Source organism: Anolis sagrei, chromosome 3, assembly GCF_037176765.1.
Source record: "Anolis sagrei isolate rAnoSag1 chromosome 3, rAnoSag1.mat, whole genome shotgun sequence".
Taxonomy (NCBI): Eukaryota; Metazoa; Chordata; class Lepidosauria; order Squamata; family Dactyloidae; genus Anolis; species Anolis sagrei.
In genome coordinates, this window is record NC_090023.1 from 144254520 (window position 1) to 144280274 (window position 25755).

At 37.7% G+C, this 25755-nt stretch overlaps 2 protein-coding genes across 4 annotated transcripts in view; one reads left to right on the forward strand and one right to left on the reverse strand.

The window, feature by feature from the left end:
* Window positions 1–25755, reverse strand: part of GTF2F2 (general transcription factor IIF subunit 2) — an 88917-nt gene that overhangs the window by 45766 nt on the left and 17396 nt on the right. The window contains exon 5 of one of the 2 annotated variants that reach the window (XM_060769266.2): window positions 13672–13710. The exons of the other annotated variant lie outside the window; for it this stretch is intronic. Within the exon in view, the coding sequence (XP_060625249.1) occupies window positions 13672–13710 (39 nt within the window). The remainder of the gene's footprint in view (window positions 1–13671; window positions 13711–25755) is intronic. 2 annotated transcript variants of the gene reach the window in all.
* On the forward strand, window positions 540–25059 carry KCTD4 (potassium channel tetramerization domain containing 4). 2 transcript variants are annotated; one of them, XR_009631065.2, is made up of 2 exons: window positions 540–1604; window positions 24343–25059. XR_009631065.2 is itself a non-coding variant. In XM_060769265.2 (1 exon), the coding sequence occupies exon 1, from the start codon at window positions 579–581 to the stop codon at window positions 1467–1469; it is 891 nt and encodes a 296-aa protein (XP_060625248.2). In that variant the 5' UTR covers window positions 540–578; the 3' UTR covers window positions 1470–1619. The 2 variants fall into 2 exon arrangements, 1 of the variants encoding a protein (XP_060625248.2); XM_060769265.2 differs by lacking the exon at window positions 24343–25059 and having other exon boundaries at window positions 540–1619.

Genomic DNA, 25755 nt, shown 5'->3' on the forward strand with positions numbered 1-25755 from the left:
AAAATAAACGAATCTGTGAAATATTTCTACATAAATTAAAATGAGAATAATAATAATTAGTCATTCCTTGGCAAGATTTCTTTGAAAAAAATATATACAGATAGACTGGATTGCTCTCATGTTCATGATTTTGCCACATAAATGTATTATATCTATCAGGAAATACAGCACTTATTGTCTTCATACACCAGATGCAAAATCTCAACATGATGATGAAGACTTTTGAAAATGGCTACAAAAATTAAGTTTCAGTGCATTATTGTCCATAATCTGTAAAAAATGCATTTCCAATTAAGATAAAGAGATGGATTTTCCAGACATCTCATAATTTTAAAATAAATCTATTTAAATATTAAAGAACAGGCATCCATAAATGTCTTTCTGCATGAAACAAAAGGATCCCCTCATAATTTAAACTCCTGGGACTTAATGGAAAAATAATCAGAACCTCTTCATCACCAGCCATCCTCTTGTCCTTATACAGTTAAATGCAAATGTGTGCCTTACAGTCATGCTCCCAATACCACACCGCATACATCGCTTCTACGCCACCTACTGCAAACTGTGCTGACAAGCTCATGCAATGCTCAGAGCACTCCCATTCGATCATTATTCTGGAGCTGAATAACAGCGCTTTAAGAAGAAATCTCTGCACAAAGCCAAAGAAGAGAAAGGGGAGAAAGGAATTCCTGAGAATGGAACACCAAACAAACAGGCATGAAACGGAGGACGACAAAAAAGGCAACGGCTCCGAAAGCACCGACCAAGGCAAGAACTGTAAAATGTCTCCAATTACTCTCAATGTTGGTGGATATTTGTATGTTACGCAAAAGCAAACACTATGCAAGTACCCAGACTCTTATTTGGAAAGAGTTGTAAATGGGAAAATTCTATGTCCGTCTGACGCAGAGGGCCATTATTTCATAGACAGGGATGGTCTGCTCTTTCGGCACGTTCTGAACTTCTTACGGAATGGAGAACTGCTTCTACCAGAGGGATTTAAAGAAAATCAACTTCTGGCACAAGAGGCTGGATTCTTTCAGCTCAAAGTATTGGCTGATGCAGTGAAATCAAGGTGGGAGAAGGAGCAGCTCGCATCCAGAGAGACTACCTTCCTAGAAATAACTGACAGCCACGACCGTTCGCAGGGCCTTCGGATTTTTTGCAATGCTCCCGATTTCATAACAAAAATAAAATCTCGCATTGTTTTGGTGTCTAAAAGCAGGCTGGATGGCTTCCCAGAAGAGTTTTCCATCTCTTCCAACATTATTCAGTTTAAATACTTCATAAAGTCAGAAAATGGAACTCGGCTTGTTTTGAAGGAAGATAATACTTTCGTTTGCACCCTGGAAACTCTTAAATTTGAAGCTATTATGATGGCACTGAAGTGTGGATTTAGGTTGCTGACCAGTCTGGATTGTACCAAAGGGTCAATTGTTCACAGTGATGCACTTCATTTTATCAAGTAATTACTTCTCTCAATAGACAAAAGGCCATAAGCATGCAGCCTGTGAATTTCATTAAACTTCAAGACATCGCAAAATGATTTCATCAGCTCTGTCTATCACAGAGCACTGCTGCTAATGAATAAATATGAGCTAATGGTATGTAAACTGTAACATTCCTCTCTGAGTGCTTTGTGCCTAAACTTAATTTTTTTTACAAGATACTTAGTGAACATGATAAAAACGTAAGAGGAAATGCTGAAGCTATTTGCATCTATTTTTCTTCTTTTGTCTCTTACACAGAAACTAGCTAAAATGTTAATATGTTTGTGTGGCTAAATGTGCAAATGGAAATTAAGTTTGGGGTTTTATTAGTTAATTTAAATGCAAGGCATACAGAAATGCTACTATTCATTTGAATTAATGAAGGTAAATCATGGTGTCTACTTGATTTTAACCAGCATTATAGATGAGTTCACATCCTTTGCATCTGTGAGAATCGTATTTTCAGGCACAGAAGTGGAGGACTGGAAGAGACTAAAAAGTCATCTAGCCCATTATCCTGCCAAAAGGATCCAGTCAATATCAATATATACAGTATATCATATATGGTATATCTTAATAAAGGAGTAGGAGGGACCCAGTAAGAAAAGATATGTACCATGTTTATACTGTAGGTAACAGTTCCTTGTCTTTCAAAAAATACTTGATCAGGGCAAAACATTAAGAGCTAGACTTAATGCAGTATAATCAAAACTTTATCCAGGGGTAAGGGCATTAGTAAAGATCATAGCTAAGTCTAGTAGGCTATGAAGCAGAAGCCAGGGTTCAAGAAGCCCTTCAAGAAGCTAATATTATTTTTAAAAGGACTATTTTTCTGTTATAAAGACAGCATGATTTACTATACAATTAATGAAGTCTTGCTCTTCTAATAGTTTCAAATAACTGTTGGGACAAAACTGAAGCCTGAACAAGGTATTTTCATTCTTTAAACAAGGGGATTTCTTTGCAGGATGCACAAAATCATTGGGATCCTTCCACAGGGCAACTGGTGGTAGAGAACTATGGGATGGGGGTCAGCAGAGAAGAGGGGAAAGTCTAGCCAGAGCAGTCCCTGAAGCTCTCTCTCATGCCTCCTCCTCCTCCCCCCCCCCCCCTCTCAGAATCTCCTCTTATCCCCATTTGGCAGGTACAACGTTCTATGCATTTACTGAAGTGGAATCTAGTCTGTTTTATGGCATGCATTTTCTGAGCAATACTTTGCCCAAAATGAAATGTTGGCCCCACATGAGTTCTGTACCAAAATATGCATTCTTGCACAAATTGGTTTTTCCTAATAAAGTCCCAAAGTATAAATAGTGCTAGAAAACTGTGCATAAGGACTTCTCATAAGCTGGGAAGTAAATTACTGAAATTATTTGTACTTGCAGGCAGAAATAACATAAGCAAATATTTAGATTCCTAGAACCAGGCACATTATATGCTACCAGAATAGAATACCCAAATAAATGCAGTCCATCCACTGGTACATAAGGACACTAATACTGAGAAATAATAGTGAATCTAGTCTCCAAAATACAGCTGTCTTATTTCTAAACCAACAAGTAGGAATCACAAAAGGCAACTATGGTGTATAATAATAATTTTAAAAGGATACAGATGAAGAAACATAAATGTCTCAGCTTTATCAGTCAATGTATGCATATGAGTTAGCTATATCTAGATTAAGGTTGATACATGCTGAGTATCCCCTTATCTAAAGTGCTTGGGACCAAAATGTTTTGGATTTTGTAATATTGGGACCCAAACTAAATCCAGCATTCAGTTTATGTTTTATATATACACAATACACCTTATAGCCTAAAGTTATGGTAATTTTATATACAGTATTTTTGAATAATGTTGTGTATATACAATATTTCATGTACACCTAGACATCAGAAAGCAAAGGCGTCACTAACTCAGCCACCCATGTGGACTACTTTTGGATTTTGGAATATTCCAGATTTCCAGATAAGGGATATTCATCCTGTATATGCAACAATTGTAATTTTCACTAGAGACAACATAAACAATTGGAGGATGGTGTCAAAGCCTGCTGATACATAATGCTGACCCTCTACAAAACTCTGGGAACCAGTCTCAAGACAGGCAAAACTCCCTGTTTTTCACTCCTTTGAAAATTTTCTTAACTTCAAGCAATTCTTGGCATTGGATTTCTTGTTATAGTAAAAGCCAACATGAGAAGAAGGGAGGATACTGATGCTTAAGAAAGAAGAAAGCATATATTCCCAAGACTGGGCACTGAATTGTGGACAGCACAAGGAAAGTGTTGTCAGGGGCTGAGCATAGGGACCGGGACAGATAAGTGTTAAGCAACAGTGAGACTGGATGTGATTTGCTTGATAAAAGCTTTGTGCCTTTTTTCCATTTGTCGTTTTTTTGAAAGGTGAAGGGCTTGCTTATCAGGATTCACCCAATGGTGCCCATAGGGACATACATTTTCTTTGCCCTGCTCTTCAGTTATAAAAACAGTTTCTGATAATATTGCTCCACAGCATGCCCAAAGGGAACTATGATTCTACAAAGAAAGAGGAAGGTCTATGGTAGAAGGCATAAAAAGATGACTGGTGCTTGAAGCATTTCTGACACATATGTCTCAACGGCACTGTTTCATGTTTACTTACCCCTGAACTTATTAGATCTTGGCATATGGCTCAGATTAAATAGAATGACAGGGAAGAAAGGTCAACATTCAGAAAAAGCCATAAAACTGTACTACTACGAAGGAAATCCAACTGTGGATGGATCTGATTTACCATTCCTTCCATCCAAATGCAGATCACAAAATAAAAACACGTCCTGTCCACAGACACATGTGACATATGAGTGCGTGTTCCACACTGTGCTTGTTTTCTATATAACAGGATGATTATAGGAATAAATAAAACATGTAGAGCACCCCATAATGTCTAAGGGAAACAACGATATGCACCTTTCTCAATAACATTCAGACCAGCACAAAAAAAGTCTCAAATAGAAGACAACATATCTTGGTAAAACAAAGCTTCACTGGCTGTTGCTTTGAGGTAACTGGATATGTGAATGTCACAAACAGAGAAAGAGTCACCCTATTTGACATTTGACATCCAAATGGATGCTCATCATGAACAAAAAGCAGCAGAGTTAATCGGAAGGAAACCTCTGAAAATTGACAATATTATTTAGTGCCAATATGTTTAGAAGGGTGGTATCTTGACCGCATTCTTTAATAGTCCTTTAGTTGTTTCCCTTAAATATCTGAGAGCCAAGGTAACGTAGCTAGAAGTCTCAACCTGGATTCAAAACCATACTCAGACATTATGAAAACAAGGCTTACACAATTCAATGGGTCTTGTATACCCATTTTTTTCTCAGTATTAAGATTTTTCAAAGGGCTGTTTTGGTAATACATTTGGATGACTTGCAGGTGCTGTTTGCTACGCCTCAGCAAAACATTACAAATGCAACAAACATGACAACATGACAAAGAGCAGTAACACTAGACTTTAATAAATCTTAGCACAAGAGTTCCCAAACATTTGTTTGACTGTTTAAAAACTTGTTAAACCATTTGTATTTTGCTAATCACTTTGTTAGAATTTGTATAATTATGTACTAAAGTAAGACCTTGGTTTTTCAGGGTTCCATCAATATCTTCTAGCACAGTGCTTCTTGAACTTTTTCATGTAAAGGATAAATACTATAACATCAAAAGCTGCCAGGGACCTGCACCACATCTGTTCTAACTGGCAACAATGTACGGTCTTCTTTCTTTCTTAGAACTCTCCATGGACCAGCAGTTGATGGCTCACAGACCAACATCAGTTCATGATCCACCATTTTGAGTAGCACTGTCCTAGACTATGTCACGTCCTAGCCCCTTTAAGTCCCAATTAAGAGAGTAAAGCAGGGTATCAACAATAATTCAATACTAATAACTTGTGCATCCAAATAGGAGAAGCCACCAACCCTTTCCATTTCATGTGCAACGTGTCTTCTTTTCTGGCTGTTCAATACCTGGGTTGGGCTAGAAATAACATGGAGTCGCAAATATCCAGCTTTAGTTTTATGACTGTGAGGCTGACTCTTGACTATATAAAACTTTTCCGATGTTTAAGTTCCCCAAAGAATTTGCAGTAAACATACATAACAAGATCAGTGGGTGAGATATTTTCTTTTTAATCCAACACTCAAAACCAGGTTACTTGACAGCCAGAATCCTCATTAAACACAATAACTGCCCTAATGAATCATACGTTTTGCTCCCTATGCTGTCAAAAAGTGACTGTGTCTGCAGAAAACACGGAGGAGAGTGTTGCTCACAATGTGTCACATCATCCATTTTTTTCTGAACAAGTTTATACTTAACTATCACTTATAATAATGGTGTGATTAGGTTTTAAAGTAATTCATAGCAGTAAGATAACAAGCAACGCCTTAAGCTATGCTATTCAGTTATTAGAAAGTATCTTCAACAAGTCTGGAACTAGAATAGCAGATAGCTTCCCATACTCCAGGTTCATGACAGATGTCCATACGTTGCATCCATTGATTGCTCAAAGAAAAAACAGTTAAATCAACCAAACTGCGCCCTCCTTTCTCACATTATTCCATTTCTCTGTCCTGAACCACACAGTACACAACTGGCCAGAGACTACTAAAATTTTTGCTGCTCCTGATGTGACAGAGAGATGTAGACAGGAAGGACCATATTAAAACATTCAGCCATATTGCCCCTTCATTTTTATTAAACCTGAACAACTTGGGGTATGTCAAATTATAACCCACCATTGACTCTATTTCTTGGACTTCTCACCTACTTGAGTCTATGTGGACATAGATTATTAATTATCAGGCGGTGTCAGAATATATAAACAGTCAGCTGCATTTGTATTGGTGCAGCATCTTGGTATTATTTCACTTAGACTACAGGATATCAAAATACATAAATCAGGCCCACTTGACAATCAAGGGAGTGGCTAATTATAGCATAATAATGCAAAAATCAAGTGATATTGCTGCATCTCAGCCCTCCAAGCAGTAGTTTCAATGAAAGTGAATTTATTTATTTCAAATCAAAAGCATTGCATAAATTAGTATAAAACTGATAAAATAGAAGGTATGCAGGTGGCTAAATATCTTTTGACCAAAAACGGGCAACAGCAACGGCATTGTCTGTAGCCTCCAACAATACTTCCTCTGTACATGAGGCAATGGACAAGCATACAGATGCAGAGTTGTTTGTTCTGCTCCACAGTCACACAAGGTGTGGGTTTCTTTTAGGTAGTGCCATTTTGCCAGGTTGTCTTTTGATCTGTCCACTCTGCTTCTGAGTCTATTCAGGGACTTCCAAGTTGCCCATTCTTGGTTTGCCCCTGGAGGAAGACCCCCGTAAGGGGCCATCCAGTTGGGATATCCTCATTTAACTGCCCAGAGGAATACTATTACTGTTTCTGTGGGGACATCATAAAGCTTTTCCTTGATTTGAGTCTATTGGGAGGAGGCTGGTAGCCATGTAGTGGGTAGCTTTCACAGTGTTCAAACGTTATTTCCCTAACATTTTGCAGCAACTTCCCGTCGCACATCAGGGGGGGCAATGCCAGCTAGTTTGTAGTGTTTATCAACAGGTATAGGTTTAAGACACCCTGTGATTATTCTGCATGAATATTCAACTAAAGTGAATAAGCAAGAGACTTCAGCACTCCTAGATGTCCTGTATTCTTATTTTGAAAACACGTTAGAATAATGAATAATGTATTTGATTTATTTAAATTAAGAACACTTTATTTACATTCTGTTCAGAATCAGACCCATCTTTAAACAATTCCTTACACTATGTTTCCCTACTCCAAATGGGGTCCCCTTAGCTCAATGTTGGGTCACAAACATTTGGCAACAGTAAAATGGGTGAATACCATCCAATTACACAAATCTGATAAAAACAATATGCAGTGTTGAGATTGTACTCTGCAGAAATTGCTTCAATTGTACTAGATAAAAAGGAAATTCAGCCTGTTCAGCAAGCCTTGCCAGTGCTGGTTTATTATCAGTAAATGTTTGATTTTTATATCTATTTTATCTATACCCAATGTCGTGAAAAAATGTCTTGAGCAGAAAGGGGTTGCAAGTGAAAAACGGTTTGAGAAACCGTGCTTTAAAGCATGGTTTCTGACTCTGAACAAATTATAAATATATTGTGAAAATCACTTAAAAAGAAATGCATGTGAGAAAGCAGACAGATCTGGGAGATCACCAAACAGAGACTCATTAAATTGTTCAATATAGTAATGAGAAAAGGAGGGAACATATTCTCTTTCCTTTCAAATATGTGATCCTCTACACATAGAGGATCACATTTGTTTGCCAAACCTATAGCCTGCATGGAAATTACCATATTATAAAATTCCACCATCAACTTGAATGAAATAAGTCATGCTTCCTAAGTGGTCTAGGGTGGTGGTGGTGGTGGTGTTCCCTAATTAAGATGAAGAAAAACAATACTTCTAATCTGTTGAAATGTCTAACTTGTTAACAACCATATGCATATGCGTATATGAGAAGCTTACATTGCTGGCCAAAGGCAAGGGAAACACTTTTCTCATATAAACATAGTATGTGTTTCAATTCCTGACTTCATATGCCCACCAAGTTGTACATGGGAGGGGAAGTCCTAGAAATCATGGGAAAGAAGGAATGATGAATAATGGGGTCTGATTTGGACTTGGAAAAACATAAGTCTTTCTAGACAATTTAGTATCTTGACTAACTGAAGTAAAATGCAATTGTGATCTAACAAGGGGAGGGGATCACCCCAAGCAATATTGTACAGTACATAACTTGTCTATGTATATATATTTTCTGTGATACAAGGTAGGTGCCAGTATGGTATGATGGTTTGGGTGCGGAATTAAAACACTGGAAAACTACAACTGAAATCTCAATGCAAGTATGAAAATCCAATGGGTGACCTGAGACTAGTCACATACTTAGAGGAAGGAAATGATAACTCTTTTCCTAATAAATTTTGCAAAGAAAACCCTTTGATAGCATCACTATAAATTTGATAGCATCACCTCAATTTGAAAGCACAGAAGAAGAAAAACAAATAAGGCATAACCATACAAAAAATACAGTGTGGGATAGAACTACTTAAAATCACATCTATTACAGATATGTCACACCATTTCAAAGGATCTGAGTGGAAAATACATTTGTCTCAAACACAAATGTGAGTAGGCACATGCACTTGCAGTTATCTTTACATTAAAGCCTGACAGAATTACACACCATCTTTTCAAGGAGATGAGAGTGCTTATAAGAAATCCGTAATATTACATTTAGGTTCAACACTATTTCGTCACACTATTTTGCAATGATCACCTGGAATATGACTTGGACCAAAGCCCAAGAAAGATATGTGTCCAGAGAAGAACAACAAAGATGATCAAAGATCTAGAAATCAAACTTTATGGGGAATGACTGAGGCAGCTGAGTATGTTCAGTTTAGAGAAGAGAAGACTGAGCGATGGCACAATAGTGATCTTAAGTACCTAAAATATGTCAGACAGAAGAGCAAACTTGTTTTTATATACTCCAGCAAGCAGAACATCAACTAATGGATCTAAATCACAAGGAAACAAATTTCATTGAAATGTCTTAAATGTCGGAGTTGTTCAATAGTGCAAAAGAGTACCTTGGAGAATGGAAAACTCCCAATCCAGCTCTAAGATTCTATGATTCATCGTTTTTCCTTCCCACCTCAGGTAAGTATGTTTTTACAGAGCAATGTGTTGTTCTTACAAATACACCTCTATGTGCACAGACATGCGATCTCAAAACCAACAGGTGGTAGGAGTGGTATAGGAACAACACTACCATCTTGCTGAGTGTGAACTGTTACCTAGCACATTAAAGTCATATTCCATGGGGTCACTTATTGCACAGAGCTGCAACCATCTTACATTGTAGTCAAGCAAGAAGTTGTGCATTATCATGCCCTCAGCCTCCCACCGATTTTTGAAATCTGGCAATACTTTTATTGCAAGACTAGAGCCTCTGGGGATCCATTCAAGGTGCAGTTTACTGTCTGAAGTCCATTCAAAAGGCCTTCAGTAAGAACAGAGAATGGAGAGGAAGATTCACAGGCGGCAGAATAACAAACAAGCTTCCAGAAATCCTCTAAAGTAAACCTATAAGTATACTACTGACAATAAGAGGGAAATCCATCCATCTTAGGAGTTTTGGTCATGTCAGGAGCGATTTGAGAAAAGGCCTTCTCAGTGGTGGCCCCTCGCCTGTGGAATTCACTCCCCGGGGAAACATGGATATGAGACCAGGCCTTTGGGTAATCTGGCAGACTGACAAGGTAATGACGACCAGAGTTTGGAAAGGACTATGATAATGCTGAATGGACTTACGGATTTTTAGAACTCGGTAAACGTTAACCACTAGATTGGCTTTTCTTTTAGTTGTTATTGTATTAATTGATTGTTTTAACTATTTGTGATTACTGCTACTATGTATTTTACTTGTTGAATTGTTGGCATCGAATTGTGCCGGTTGTAAGCCGCCCTGAGTCCCCCTTAGGGGGTTGAGAAAGGCGGGGTAGAAGTACTCGAAATAAATAAATAATAAATAAAGTGCAGCTCAAGAGACCTATTAATGACAGAAGTAACTTAAGGGCTAGCTCCATAAGAGGAGTGAAATCTTCTTCTTTTACACAAACTCCTCTGACTGTCATATATTTCCAGAAAAAAATCATAAATGAAAAAAATTACAGTATATTGATAATAGTAAAAGTATGTTGCCGATTTTAGTATAGAGACAAAACATGGCTTTTTAAAATTTTGTTATTTCATATCATATCAAAAGCATTGCTTAAATTAGTATAAAACTGATAAAAATAGGTGTGCAGGTGGCTAAATATCTTTTGACCAAAATGGGCAACAGCAACAGCACTGACTGTAGCCTCCAACAATTCCTCCTCTGTACATGAAGCAGGGCACAATGGACAAGCATACAGATGCAGAGTTGTCTGTTCTGCTCCACAGTCACACAAGGTATAGGATTCTTTTAGGTGGTGCCATTTTGCCAGGTTGTCTTTTGATCTGCCTACTCCGCTTCTGAGTCTATTCAGGGACCTCCAAGTTGCCCGTTCTTGGTTTGCCCCTGGAGGAAGAGCCTTGTGGGGGGCTATCTAGTTGGGGTTTCCTGATTTAGCTGCCCAGAGGGATAGCCTTGCTGTTGCTGAGAGGACGCCAAGAGGAGTGGTAGTTCTTACAAATCTTTTGCTTGATTTGAGTCTATTGAGACAAGGCTGGTAGCCATGCAGTGGGTAGCTTTTGCAGTGTTCAACCTTATTCCTCTCACATTTAGCAGCAACTTCCCGTCGCACATTGGGGGGGGGGGGGCAATGCCAGCTAGTTTGTATGGTTTATCAACAGGTGTAGGTTCAAGACACCCTGTGATTATTCTGCAGGTTTCATTCAACGCTATGTTCACCTGCTTTGCATGGACAGACCTATGCCAAACAGGGCAGGCATACTCAGCAGTTGATACGAAATAAAATAAAATGGCTTTATTGAACAATAGGAAGACAAGCACTTGGACTATAGATAAGAGAAAAGATGCAGGCATGTCACTTTGAATTATGTTCTTAATTTTTTTAATCAATGAAAAGTGAATCATTTTAATCAGGTGGGAAACCTTACTAATAAAGGTGTATGTGTTTGTGTATGACTTTGATCCCCTCTTGATAGCTTAAAAATGACAAAACATTGACAACTGAAGCTCGATATGCAAATCAAAAGGATCAAAGGTTTACAGTACCCTGGTGGTATCCACTACAGACACCCCCCCCTTTGGATCCCAAATCCATGAATGTTCAGGGCCCATTGTATACAATGTCATAATAAAATGGTGTCAAAAGGATGACACCAGTACTAACCTCATAATAATGGAAAACGATGGTGTAACTAAAAATGGCAAGGTTTGGGGGGAAAATTGGGGGAAAATCAATTTTTCCTCGTTTTTTCCAAAGCTGTTTTTTGTCCAGAAAAATTGAAAAAGTGTGTAGAAACAAAAAGTCTCAGAAATCTTTCATTAAGGTCTTCATGTTATATACTTTGAATATCATGTCATAGATATATTATTTATCATTGGAAAAGAACATATTCTACACACAACCTGCTTTTCCCCAATTTTCCAGTTTTTTCCCCAGGTCTTCCCATCTCTAGGTGGGACTGATATATCTACTGATATTGTACATATGAAAGACATAGAAAAAATCTAAGTCAAAAAAACCCCTCCCCCTAGAATCATAGAGTTGGAAGAGACCCCATGAGCCATCCATGCAGGAAAAACACAATCAAAACACTCCCCAACAGATGGGCATTCAACCTCTGTTTAAAAACCTCCAAAGAAGTAGTCTTCCCTACACTCTGAGGTACAGAGTTCTACTGTCGAACAGCTATCACAGTCAGGAAGTTCCTAATGTTCAGGTGGAATCTCCTTTCCTGTAATTTGAACCTACTGCCCAAGTCCTAGTCTCCAGAGCAGCTGAAAACAAGTCTGCCCCTTCTTCCTTATGGCATCCTTTAAAATATTTAAACATGGTGATTATGTCTCCTTTCAACCTTCTCTTCTGCAGGCTAAACTTTGAGCCTATTTTCATAGGGCATCTCTGAGCCTGTTTTCGCTTATCAATATCCTTCTTGAATTGTGGTGCCCAGAATTGGACACAGTGATTCCAGGTGAGGCCTGACCAAAGCAGAATAGAGAGGCACCATGACTTCCCTTGATCTCTAGACACTATACTCCTTTTGATGCAGCCCAAAATCCCATTGGATTTCTTAGCTGCTGTATCACATTGTTGGCCCATGTTCAACTTGTTGTCCACTAAGACACCAAGATCTTTTTCACATGCTGTTGTCAAGGCAGGAGTCACCCATCCTGTATCTGTGCACTTCATTTTTTTTTTTTTTTTGCCTAAGTGTAGTAGCATGCCTATTCTATATTTGATAAGCATATCTATACTGTATTTTTGTTGTTGAAATTCATTTTGTTTGGCCAATTAGGTCTTTAGTCTGTTATGGTCATTTTGAATTCTGATCCTATCTTCTGGAGTATTAGCTATCCCTTCCAATTTAATGTTATCTGTCAACTTGATAAGCATGCCCAGTAATGCAACCATTTTTCACAGAAACAAAAAATATGTAATGAACTTTGGGGGGGGGGGGGGGAGAAATCCAACTCCCTGCTTTTAAAGATTCATACCTAAAGAGGAATCAACAAATAGTACACAATTAATGTAGTTCCAATAAGAGAATGTGCCCAGCAGATCTGCAGGTAATTTGAAAATGTCCTTATCCATCCAGCTGTAGCACTTTTGAACCAGTACTTTCCCAATATATTTCTATATTTTTCATTTGTGTTTGTAGACTTGTCAGTCTCTGAACACATCTTTTTCCATTCACTGTAGTAAAATAGCACCTCTTATATAAAATGGCAAAATCAAGGTTTGCTTTGTGGATATATTTGTTAATATTTTATAGATTAATTTGCAGTTACTTTAAATCTGCATTTAGCTTGCAATACTGTTTGTATGTAGCAGACTTTTCAAGATGAGAAGAAATAGAGCGGCCTAGTATGTCTATTTCATTTAGGGCTTGTAAAACTGAATTACTGTGTTGCGAAATGATGCATGTCTAAAAAGCGTATTGCCAACATAAAATGTTTGCAAAGCTCTATGGTAGAGAGAGAGAATGAGAGATGAAGGGAGGAAAGGTCCTTCTGATATAATGGAAGAAGACAAGGATCAGAAAAAGTAAGGGGAGGTTAGATAAGGGCAGAGGAAAGGGACTACCATTAAGGAGGGGAAGCAAAATCACCCAGGTGGGCATGTTAGTCAAAAGAAAAGAGAAGAGTAAGAACACTTAGAGAAAAAAGGCACTTAGTCCCACAGAAGAGTATTGGAATAGGTAGACAAATAAGAAAAGGTAGACTTCTTGGGCCCCTGGTGGGTTAAAGACTAGAGTGGTCTTGTGCTAAGTGTCATTAGTATGAAATAATGATGTTTACTAAACAGCTATATATATAGATGTAGAGAGAGAGAGAGAGAGAGAGAGAGAACATTTAAAAGAATCTTTATTAGCTTTAAAATCAGGATGTGATACAAAACACTTACCAGTATTACTGCTCTCTGATTTTTCATCTGCCTGGCACTCTGGAAACAACGACAAAGTAAGGGTCAGGACTTTGTGACTTTCAATATTATCAGCATTATTGTTGTTGTTAAATATATTCAGTGGAGTGTTATAAAATGTCTCTAGTTCAGGACTTGCACAAAACAAGGATTGACCCATTTGGGACAGTCAGTATATCCAATGTTTGGTGACCTTCTCTAACTCATGTCCCAATTGGACCTATCAAGAACTGGTAAAAAGATGAGCGAATTAATACCAATGCAACAATTCCCTTGGACTATGAATTGTGCTACAGAACTGACATCTTTTTAAACTATTGTGGCCAGCTGACCAATCGGCCAGCCAACATTCTGAATGACCCATTTGTGTCAAAGGCTCCCTAACTGTGCTCAGTGAATAAAAGCCTCACAGATCCCATTTCTGTCAAATTAGAAAGGGAAACAGCAAGGAATTTATGTGTCTCTGGAAGGAGAGAGATGAAAAAGACGGATAAAGGAGGCAGTGAGGCATGGGTGTCCAATCAAATCCTGAGAAAAACTGAGAACTGGGGCTAAAAAGAGATTTTGTGACAAATTAGAAAAAGGATAGCATTATATACTGAAAACAAGCAAGAACGGGCAAAATAAATTTTTATTCTGCAAGGAGTAGACAGTATGTATATGACAGAATAAACAGTTTTAGCGCTCTACATATTTTTGACCTTTAACTCCAAGCAGCACTAATCTATATACCTAATAGTGTGCTTGTTTTGGCAGCACATATACTACCTAATAGTAAGGAATTATGGGAGCTGCAGTTCAAAAACATACAGAGGACCACAGGTACCTAGCCTGGCAAAGAGCAAGCAAGATCTCACAAATGAAATGTTAATACTTTTATGCAGACTGAATATTCTTAAAATATGGTTAATGAGTTCAATCATGTGTACCACAACTAAAGAGTCTAAAGCAACTGAGTCTATTAGAAAGGCCTCCCACTTGAAACCAGGATTGAAAGCAGTACATGTGAAAGGAATCTAGGAGTTTTGGTGGACCACAAGCTAGACATGAGTCAACAACACAACATGGTAGCTAAAAAAGCAATTCTAGGCTCCGTCAATAGGAATGTTGGGTCTAGTTTGAGGAAAGTCATAATCCCACTTTATTCTGCTTTGGTTAGACCTCACCTGGAATGCTGTGTCCAGTTCTGGGCACCAACATTGATAAAATATACTGACAATCAATAATATGTATAGAGAAAGGCAACCAAACTGATCAAACTGATCAAGCCCTATGAAGAATGGCTTAGGGAGCAAGGGATGTTTGGCTCAGAGAAGAGGAGGTTAAGAGGAGACATGATAACCATGTTTAAATACTTGAAAGGATGCCACATTGAGGCAGGGGCAAGCTTGTTTTCTGCTGCTCTGGAGACTAAGACTCAGGGTCCTTCCAAACAGCCATATAACCCAGAATATCGAGGCTAAAAATCCCACAATAACTGGGTTATCTGAGTCCACACTGCCGTATATCCCAGTTCAAAGCAGATAATGTGGGATTTTATTTAGCTGTGTGAAAGGGGCCTCAGAGCAACTTTTAACTACATTTTCAATTTGCTAAGCTAATTTTATTGTACACTGCCTGGGGACACTTACTTCAACCAAGCAAAACCCGACTGGTAACCATCACCCAAAAGGCCTTTTCATCGGCTGCCCAAGAAATGACCTGCCGGAAGAGATCTCACAGCTATATCAGCTGCCAGAATTTAAGACAACACTTAAGACCTATCTCTTCCAGCAGGCCTACTCAGTCAATTTTAAGTTGTGAATTTTAACCTGCATTTTATCAGTAAATTTCAAGCTGCATTTTACCTGTGTGTACTTGTTATATGTATTTTAAGTATAATTTGTTCTGTTTTAACTATACTGTACCCTGCTTCAAGCAGCAAGGAGAAGTGGCTAATAAATAAATAATAACTATTATTAACCTTCTCAAAGCCAGAGAAGGGAGAAAGCAGACAGTCAGTGGTCCCAATGACACCCGGGTCATGCCAGGTACATATACTAGTATAAAATAAAAACAATCCAAGAAATTTTGGGTCATTGAGTATGAACCTGTTCTTTGTACATGCTGTTGGATTAAAGCTGCCAAAAGCTAAACAAACCACAAAGCTTGGAGCTGAAGTTTTATTGTGTCATACGAACCCTACAGCAAGATCTGGCTTTTCTCCAAGCAAGCCATAGAAATTATCAACAGTATGCTTTATGGTTTCTTTCTCTAGCTTGATGGGGGAACCAGTGAGATAGCTTATGTCAGACAAAAGAATAAACAGAGTTCTGTAGTTTGTTTAGTCATTTCTAGTAAACTCAGGCAATACGTACAAAAATGCGGCTTCAACATGACAGCTAGGGCTCTTGTGATCCTTGGCTTATTGTTGGAATCCAAACATAACCACTGAACATGTGTAATGGTTGCTTTCATTTGGAAGAATGAAAAGATGGAAGTGTAAATATTTCAGGGTTGGAGTAGATGAATTACATGACTCACAATTCTTAAACTAGAATAATGCATTGTCCTCCTAGAGCAAGTTCTCCCCTTCCATCTTAAACTGCAATTATGGCAGTTTTTCTAATAAGCTTCTGAAAATGGCTAACTTTTAAAAAACTTCTTAATAGATTGCTACAGTTGGCAAAGAAGGATGGAGAGCTACAGTTCTATGCTAAATGCAGAAAACAAGCTTCTTTCCTCTAGCATTTCCTCTAGTTTCTTTGTTAGATACAAAGAAAGAATGGAGCCTTCCATTTATTCTCTGCCAGCCTTTCACTTATATATATGCAACTCCAGTTGCCTATGGCTACAAAAGCAGGATCATGTTTTTCAAGCAGAAAGGGTCAGTTTTAATTAAACTTTGTCCATAAATCCAAAATCCTGGTTAAACAGAGAGCCGAATTTGTGGCAACCAGGTTAAAAAAATCTATAGAAATCGACCTTTATTGTTTTTAAGCTGATTAGGAGAGAAATGGTCCAACATGAAGTTCATGTTTTTGCTGTGGGCTTGGAGCATTTCCAGGCAATAAGGCTCTAATGTCTGCAGCAGTCAGAAGGGGTTCAGAACTGATGACTAACAAGGACACATTTCAGGAGGAATGTCTGTCTCTACAAATATCAGTCAACGTTTGTTTTAGAAAACTAGAAAAGTATTTCCATTCCTAAAAATAACATATAGTTGACAAACTTCTCCTTAAAGTATAACCCAACATGGTTTAAGAAGCAATTATCTTGGACTTATATAATTTTTAAGACATCAATAACGGCGCTCCATGCAGTCATGCCGGCCACATGACCTTGGAGGTGTCTACGGACAACGCTGGCTCTTCGGCTTAGAAATGGAGATGAGCACCACACCCCAGAGTCAGACATGACTGGACTTAATGTCAGGGGACTACCTTTACCTTAGGAGAACAGTGTCAAGATTGAGGAAAGTCATAGTCTCACTCTATTCTGCTTTGGTCAGATCTCACCTGGAATCCTGTGTCCGCTTCTGGGCACCACAATTCAAGGAGGATACTGACAGGCTAAAAGGTGTCCAGAGAAGAGTAATCAAACTAATGAAAGGTTTGGAAACCAAGCCTTATGAGCAACGGCTGAGGGAGCTGGGTAGGTTTAGCTTGGAGAAAAGAAGGCTGAGAGGGGACATGAGAGTCATATTTAAATATTTGAAAGATTGACACATTGATGAGGGAGGCAAACTTGTTTTCTGTTGCTTTGAAGAAGAAAAGGACAATGAGAAATGGATTCAATCTGTAGGAAAAAGATATTCTACCTAAACATTAGGAAGAACTTCCTGAAAGTAAGAGCTGTTCAACAGTGGAACTCACTGACTCGGAGTGTGATGGGGGCTCCTCTGGAGGTTTTTAAGCAGAGGCTGATTGGCTATCTGTCAGGGGTACTTTGATTGTGTGTTTAACTGGGGCTGGACTGGAATGGCCCTTGTGTTATCTTCCAACTCTGTGATTCTTTGAACATGAAATGGGCTTTCCAACCACTGATTTTATCGCATGCTTTTCAATCAATTAAACTTAGTATTTTCTTGTCAAGATTCAGGTCCGTTGCCAGGATTTTGATTCGGGGAGGGCTGAGTTTGATTCGGGAGAGGGGGTGAGTCAGAGTGAAAGAGGGTCTACCATAGCAAACCTTTTGTATTGTTACCCCAATACCCCCATGCATATGGGATACATTGAGCATGGTGATCAGATCATGATGTGAATAAACATAACAGTTTAAATAATGTACCAGTAAGGCCTTCTCACGGACCACCATGAGAATTTCGGGGGGTGGGGCTGGAGCCCCTCAAGCCCCCCTCCCCTGGCTACATGCCTGTCAAGATTAATTCAAAGGAGAGAATCATTGCCTTATTCTAAGGCTAAGAAAGGCTCTGAAAAATGTTACTGGCTCAAATCTGAGAATCCACCTCTCCCGCTCAGTGCTCTCTCAAAAATGCCACCTTCAATGCCTCAGAGGAAAGAATCTATCAGATTTATTCCTACTGCTTATATAACTAGATGATTTTAAGTCCTTCCTGCCATATATAATACAAATCAACTCTTTTCTGTTGACTACAGGGCTGAAAAAATCCAAGGCCCTAGAGGCTTATAGTTTTTTTAAAAAATAAATAAAATTCAAACAGTCCCACCAGCTTTGAAGATAAAAGTAAAATGCTGTATACTCTGAGGCAGTGGTGCTCATTTTTGACATAACTGCAGCTAAGGAGTAACATGCCTTTGAGTCCAAAGAACATAAATATTCTTAAGTAAACTAACTCTTTACTGTTTGGGATAATGTAAGTTTGCTAGATGAAATGAGTTTAAATTAAGTACTTCCTATGCAGCACAAGTTAAAATTAAAAACTCTGATATTATGAAACAAGTTTATGAAAGCCATCACTATATTATATTTTATGATTTTAAATCACTTAACAAAAAGGTGGAAGAAAATATGACATTTTCTTAAAACCTTTACTTTTTATTTTGACACAGGGGATTTCACTGCATAATGAATCATATTAACACATCAAAGGGCGAGGGGGGGGGGTCACTTAACTGAATGTTTATCCAGGCACACATAATGCTAAAATGGAGGAGATAAGTCTAAAATATCTCTCAGATACTATGCGAAGCTGATGTTTTGCATGGAAGAGCATGCAATCACTTGCTCACCCCACCCCCTTCTCGCAGAAACAGGTTTACTATTTCAGTAAGAACTACAAAACAGGCAGAATTTCTGCTCCATTGCAAATTTGATGGATTTAATTCTATGGTCTCAACTACTAATAATGCCAAATTAAGCAAATACATCAGAAATATCAAGGTACCGCGCTGCATTAGTTCTCACTCTATGATTAATTAGGGCAGCATGACACGTTATGGTTACTATGGTAAGTATTGGGACTCTGCCAGTGAGTGCTATAGCAGCAAAAACCTCACGTTTGAAGGAAAGTATTTACATGCATCTTTATGTATGTATTTTTTTCCTCTGCAAACTGTTTTGTTCAGGTTACCTAGCTATATATACATACATATATAAAGATGAACATAAATACGTATTTTACACCTATACTATAGCTGTGTGTTGCACTGTTTCCCATAACAATTGTACTCTTCAATAAGCAATGGACCCTAACCATCTAACTAATGCACACTGTATTGTCATTATCATTAAAACTTTTTTTTCAGAAAGTTGTGACAGACATCAAGATTTTGATATATAGTTGCAAAGTATTTCAGAAGTGAGGTTAAAAAATCTTCAATTAAATATAACAGGAAGAAAATCTGGGTAGAGAAGCATAATTAAAGCAATATTTTATCTATCTAATGCTTCTAATACCTTCCCTTCTTAAATATAATTTGTGTCAAAAATATTGAGAATCCTAGGTAATCCAAAAAGAGCCAGAAGAATGAAGTGATGAGTCTAATCTACTAAATAGTAAGGGAAAGGGAATGGGCATGATGTGTTTATAAAAAGGAAGAGAACATGAAAAAGCTAAGAAGGTCCCGCCCCACACTGTCCCCTGGAGCCAATCATAGTTTTAAGGGAGGCTACAGCAAAGTGCCATGCTTGTTCATCCTAAGGGCCTGATATTCCAGCTAAAATCTGGGCATTTAACTTCCATATCATGCTAATTGTTATATTCTAAATTTCATGTAATGCAAAGTAAACATGTTAATGGGTTGCTGTGAGTTTTCCGGGTTGTATGGCCACGTTCCAAAAGCATTCTCTCCTGATGTTTCGGCCACATCTATGGCAGGTATTCTCACAACCTCCGAGGATGCCTGCCATAGATGTGGGCAAAACATCAGGAAAGAATGCTTTTGGAACGTGGGCATACAGCCCAGAAAACTCACAGCAACCCAGTGATTCTGGCCATGAAAGCCTTTGACAATACATTAAACACATTAATGTATTTCAAAGTTTTCAAGGAGATATTCGTGTTAGTTTCTCGCAGCAAAAATAACAGCCTAATGGCAGTCTAACAAATTTTACTTGAGCACAAACTTTTGTGGAGTACAGTCCACTTTGTCAAAAACATGGAGTATTGCATGCTAGACTATTAGATGCTTTGAGAGACCAGGCAGGATGGCAGACTACAGACTGCTCCCCTGATAAGCTCTTGGGGAGAAGTCATCACCTGTGGATAATCACCAGTTCTGAGTTATTTTAGGTCCAGTGAAGACATTCTTCAAAGCAAGAGGAAAGTGGAGGCTTCCAGGAGACCCTGTTTCTGCCTCTGATGCTTTGCCAAGGAACTTGTTTTGCCTTGGCAATCGAAGGCTAGGTAGGGGTCAAGAAAGGGAATCCATCCCATTGTGGCACATGTGACTCACAGCAAAAAGGAATGCAAACTTCTGTTTTCAGAAAGACAAGTGATTTTACTTGGTGAAATTCACTCCTGTCTGCTGGATAATTAAATAATTAATTAAATAAAGCAGAAATTCAAGAAATATATAATTCTTTGGCAAAGCTGACTGAATAGCCAATTCAGGCAAATCAAATATTGCTGAAATTGGAATTCAGAACTTAGCTGCACTTGGAAATATTGGAGAAAATTCCTCTGGATGTTTTTCATAAAGACTAAAGTAAGGAGGTTGATAAGATCTATCAATAGGTTTGGTAGGGGGCAAATCAGAAAAATCTGTATAGAGAAGTACTAGCCAACTTCAGAAGATGGCAGGTTTGTGACTGGGCTCTATCAGCTGGCTGCTGAGGAAGAGATACAATAAAAAGACTGATACCCATCAAAGAGGAAGTGAAAGATCTCTGAATGGAGTACTAAAGTATGGGAAAGGACAAAAACAAAAGTTGAAAGACGATGATCACGGCTGATGAAGATTTGTGAACTAATTGAGATAGACAAGTTGACTAGGCTGATAGATGAGACGTATTTGTCAAACGTCAGGAGAGAATGGGATTTATTGATTACAATGTTATAACAAAGATAGGTAATTCATTGCTTTTTAGATTTATAAACTAGCTATGTGATTAAATGTAGAAATGTGATTATAGGACATTACTTGAAGGAAGTAGATTAGTTGGAATTTTAAAAAAACTATTGTAAAGAGTGAAAGATTTGTAGATTAGTTTTTATGCTTGTTGGGTAGCTTTATTTTGTGAGTATGTCTTGTGTATATGTTTGTTTGCTTTATGTTTTGTTTACGTGTTTTTCTTTCGTAATTTGTAGCAGATATGTAGCCGTGTTTCAGTAGTGTTAGAAGGTAGGTGAGTAGACTTCTCTTTAAAATATAACTTTATAATCTGTTTGTTCACTTTGTGATTGTATTATGATTTAATAATAAAAATATTATTAAAATTATTATATGTTTTGTTGGATGGAAGATGAAATTAATGAGGTGAGAGGGAATGGAAATGTCAAAAATCGAACCATTTATCATTAACAAATAGTATTTGAGTGATAGCACAGGCATCCAAATATAAATGAACTGTATATATGAAAAATTAAATAAGAAAAACTAAGTTAAATCAGTCTAATTTCTAGTTATGATAAAACATTTCATTATATTTCTAAAAACACCTCCATGCCTTTTCTCTTTTTTCCCTTTGTCCTAACTTTTTTCTGCATTCACCACTGCTAACTGGATGGCAGCATCACTCTCAGGGGTTTCTGAGAGTATAAAGTAGTAGCAGTCCCAAAGCCTAGAGTTGTTTGAACTGCACCAGACCTAACATTACTTGGTAGTTTCCAGAACTAAGCAGAGTTTCAAGCTGAGCATCTTTGTTCCAACATTATTCTATGCATGTTCTCTTAGAACAGTGGTTCCTATAAAAAATCTATGATCTGGTAGAAAAATGCTATTGTTCTTTTCTGTACCTCTGTGCGTAAGTGTGTGTGTTTCTCCATGCCTGCCCATGTCCCAGGAACCTTTAACAAAGGTCTTTTATCTGCTTGAAGAGCCTGACACATTTTGGATTGTTAATGGTTTTAAGTGTCTATTCAGGGTGCAATATAAAAAGTACCAAGTATAGATATATGGCATCCAATTACATAAACCTTAATATATTTGTAGATTGCTTGTAGCTACTTCACATACCAACTTCAGGTCAAAGCCACAGAAATTTCTGAATGAGGATCTGAAAAACCACTTACCGGTTGAAGGAAAAACTGTGAATAAAGCCTGATTCGTGATGGAAGAGAAAAAATAGATCATGTTCAAGGATACATAGATTTATTTAGCCAAAAAGGGGAAAAATCTGTAAAAACTGGAATACTTCTTTCGAAATCAAGTTAATTCACTTTAATATTTGGGCCTAAAAGAGAGTTTACCTTCACTACTGGCCAAAATCTAAAACGTGTTTCAGAATGGTTTTGCCCCAAGAAACAACTCAGCAAAGGAAGTTAATTTTATACACAATTTTAAAATAACGTTGTGCATGAAATAGTTTATGTACACTGAGCCATCAGAAAGCAATCACTATCTCACTCACCCATATAGACAGTTTTGGATTTTCGGATATTTTGACTTTCTGAATTCCAGAGAAGTAATTCTTAACCTACACATATATTGTTATAAAGTAACTCCTGGCTATGGAACTCTCTCCCTCTTGACATTCAGGAAGAAAGTAAAAACATGGTTATGTGACCAATCTTTTGGACAGCAAAACTCATAGTGTGGCCTACAGCTCCTAGAAATCCCAGCCAGTTTACCAGCTGTTAGGATTTCTGGGTGTTGAAGGCCAGAACATCTGGGAATCCACAGGTTGAGAACCACTGTCATAGTGCAATAGGATAATAAGGAATAGTGAACACACCAATGGAACAAGTACTGACTCGATTTTGGATGGCCTGATTTTAATAACTTTTTTAATCATGTTGTTTATCAGCGGGTTTTAATATAAATGTTATAATATTATCAATGTTTAATTTTTTATGCATTATGTCTAAATGTTCTATTATGTTTATGTTTTAATTTGGTTAGGTTAATTTGTAGTTATGTTATTGTCTTCCTATTATCTTTGGTTTTCACATGTATGTACGGCATTACATTTTGCCTTTGTAATGTTGGAAACCACTTTGAGTTCCTTCAGGGGGAAAAGGCAGTATATAAATGTAGTAAATAAATAAATAAAGAAGATGGGATAACTGTACATATAGAGGCAAAAGGAAATATAGAAGATTGTTCTTGAAACTAACAGAAATACCAAACACCGAGAAAGTTATTTTTTGCATTAGGGATAAACCACTAGTTGTTTTTTTCTTTAAAAAGTTTTTTTTAAAAGAATTGGAAACTCCCTATGGATAAAAAAAGGGAAATGACTTTATTACTATAGATTTTGACTATCAGAAAGGACCAAGTATGGAAACAAAAGCATTTATGTAAATCTTAGAAAGCGAGGTAGGATCAACTTAAAAGATTGGAAGTCATATTTTCCCATTTCTCTTCATTTTCAATATATAATGAAGTGAAAACTTGGAGTTACATTTTTGATAAATTAAAAAGATTTTCCATATCTTGGCTCATTATTAATCACAATGGACATTGCAGTTAAGAAATCAGAGGAATACTAGTATTTGGAAGGAAACTTCTGAAGGAACTAGATGAGATCTCGAAGTATAAAACTATTATCTTGAATATTAAAGATAGGATTATCACATTTTGCATTTCTATGTATGGATGTGAAAGCTGGACAGTGAAGAAACCTAATAGGAAGCAGATTAACTGTTATTAATGTGCTGCTGGAGTTCTATTGATACCAAACCTAAACTCTCTTTAAAGGCCATGTTGACTAGGCAGAGACTGTCATATTTTGGGCAATTTTTGGCTCACTAGAAAAAAAAAGAAAGAAAGACTACATTTCAGATTGATAGACTCAATAAAGAAAGCCACAGATTTGAGACTGCAAGACCTGAACATGACTGATGACAGTGTGACTTGGAGGCCTCTCAGTCATAAAGTCACTATAGGTTAAATTTTGAAGACAATTAACAACAACAAATGAGTAAACCATTCAAATGCCGATACCATACTCTCAAAACAGACATTTAGTTAGTCCTTCTAAAACGTCATCCTTTTTTAGGCACCACTTTAATTTAATTTCCAAAAACTTTAATTTTATATCAATCTACTTCAACAATTGCTTATCTATCCTCTTCTCTTGTCTTTCCAGATTCCATTTCTTCAGGCCAAAAACCATGGAGTGTGGCTAATTAACCTGCTCCCCTCCTCCTAGAGAACCTGTTTCTGCTGTCTTACATTCCTTCATCACTCACTTCATTATCTTTTCCGACTCTTTTTCTCCTTCCCATCACTTCATAACACCACCATACTTCCCTCCCTTGCTCTTGGCACCCTCTCACTGGATCTCCAACTCCATCCCTCCTTCGACCTCCCTTTATCTTTCACTTTCACTCTGTTTTTGCATTTCACTGCTGCACCTCTCTGCCCTCTATGCCTCACCGTGTCCCACCTCTCTTGCTTTTTCCACTCAGTCACTGTACCTCCTTCTCTCATCTTGCGTCATCAGACGTCTTTTCCATGCACCTAACAACCCACCTCCCCTCTCCTCCACATGGATTATTTGCACCTGTATTATGCTTCCTTGCAACACCACTTCATCTCCCATCCTCTCTCCACATCATTTGCACGAATCCAGACTACTGACTGCTACAGTAAGCTATTAGTATTGTTTTAAATGAAGGACAGGTAAGTAGCAGGCAGGAGTCAAGGAAGAGTGCCATCTGTGGCAGAGGAGTTGTTGTGTATGTCCATGTTTGCTTCCTGCATGGAGAATGGCCTGCTGTTTTTGTGACTACCATGTGAGAGAAAGCTGAGGAAGCTACCTTTATTTCTCACCATTTTGGACTATAATCTTCTTCTGATGTACTGCAACCAAGTTTTTCTACCTGTGTGATGTCTTTGCACAAGTTCTTCGTGAATCAACTGTTTTAATACATCACACTATTGATTTGTTGCATCAACAAATGTACATGCTTTCTATGGGCTGAAGTCAATACTGTCATAAATTCTGATAAGCTTACTCTGATTTTAAACACTAGCTTCTTGTTTTTTTCAAGCCCTACCTTTTAAGTACCATTAGCTCACCTCTGTTGTGTCTTTTTTCACTCTGCTGGTGTTATGTTAATTTGGGCCAAAACTAATTCAAGTGGATTAGCTTTCTCTTCTCTGGCTGAATGGTTAAAGAGACACTAACATTTAACATAAACACCCAACACCATCCGTGTTGCCAGGTGAGCAAGAGGAGACAAAGAGAGATGAGAGATAGCAGATGACAGCTGGGGAAATGGTGGATGAGGAGGTTAACTGTTGTGTAAAGAGGGTATCAATAATAAATAGACAAGGCAATATCAAGCAGATAGATATAGCAACCACTGATACAGTGGAGATTGCCCTTTGCCCCTTGAAATTAAAAAAAATTGTTATATAATCATGCAAAAGCAAATCAGAAAAAATGAAGAGACTTTATAACTCTTTAAATATTAATAATTACATTGAGTTAACTAACAATTTTAACCTACCTTTCAGAGGTACTTTGACTAGATTTTTAATGACAGTGATCAAT

What these genes read in the sequence shown, in the direction of transcription:
- KCTD4 (XM_060769265.2), top strand. Translation starts at nt 579, where the DNA reads ATGCAATGCTCAGAGCACTCCCATTCGATCATTATTCTGGAGCTGAAT.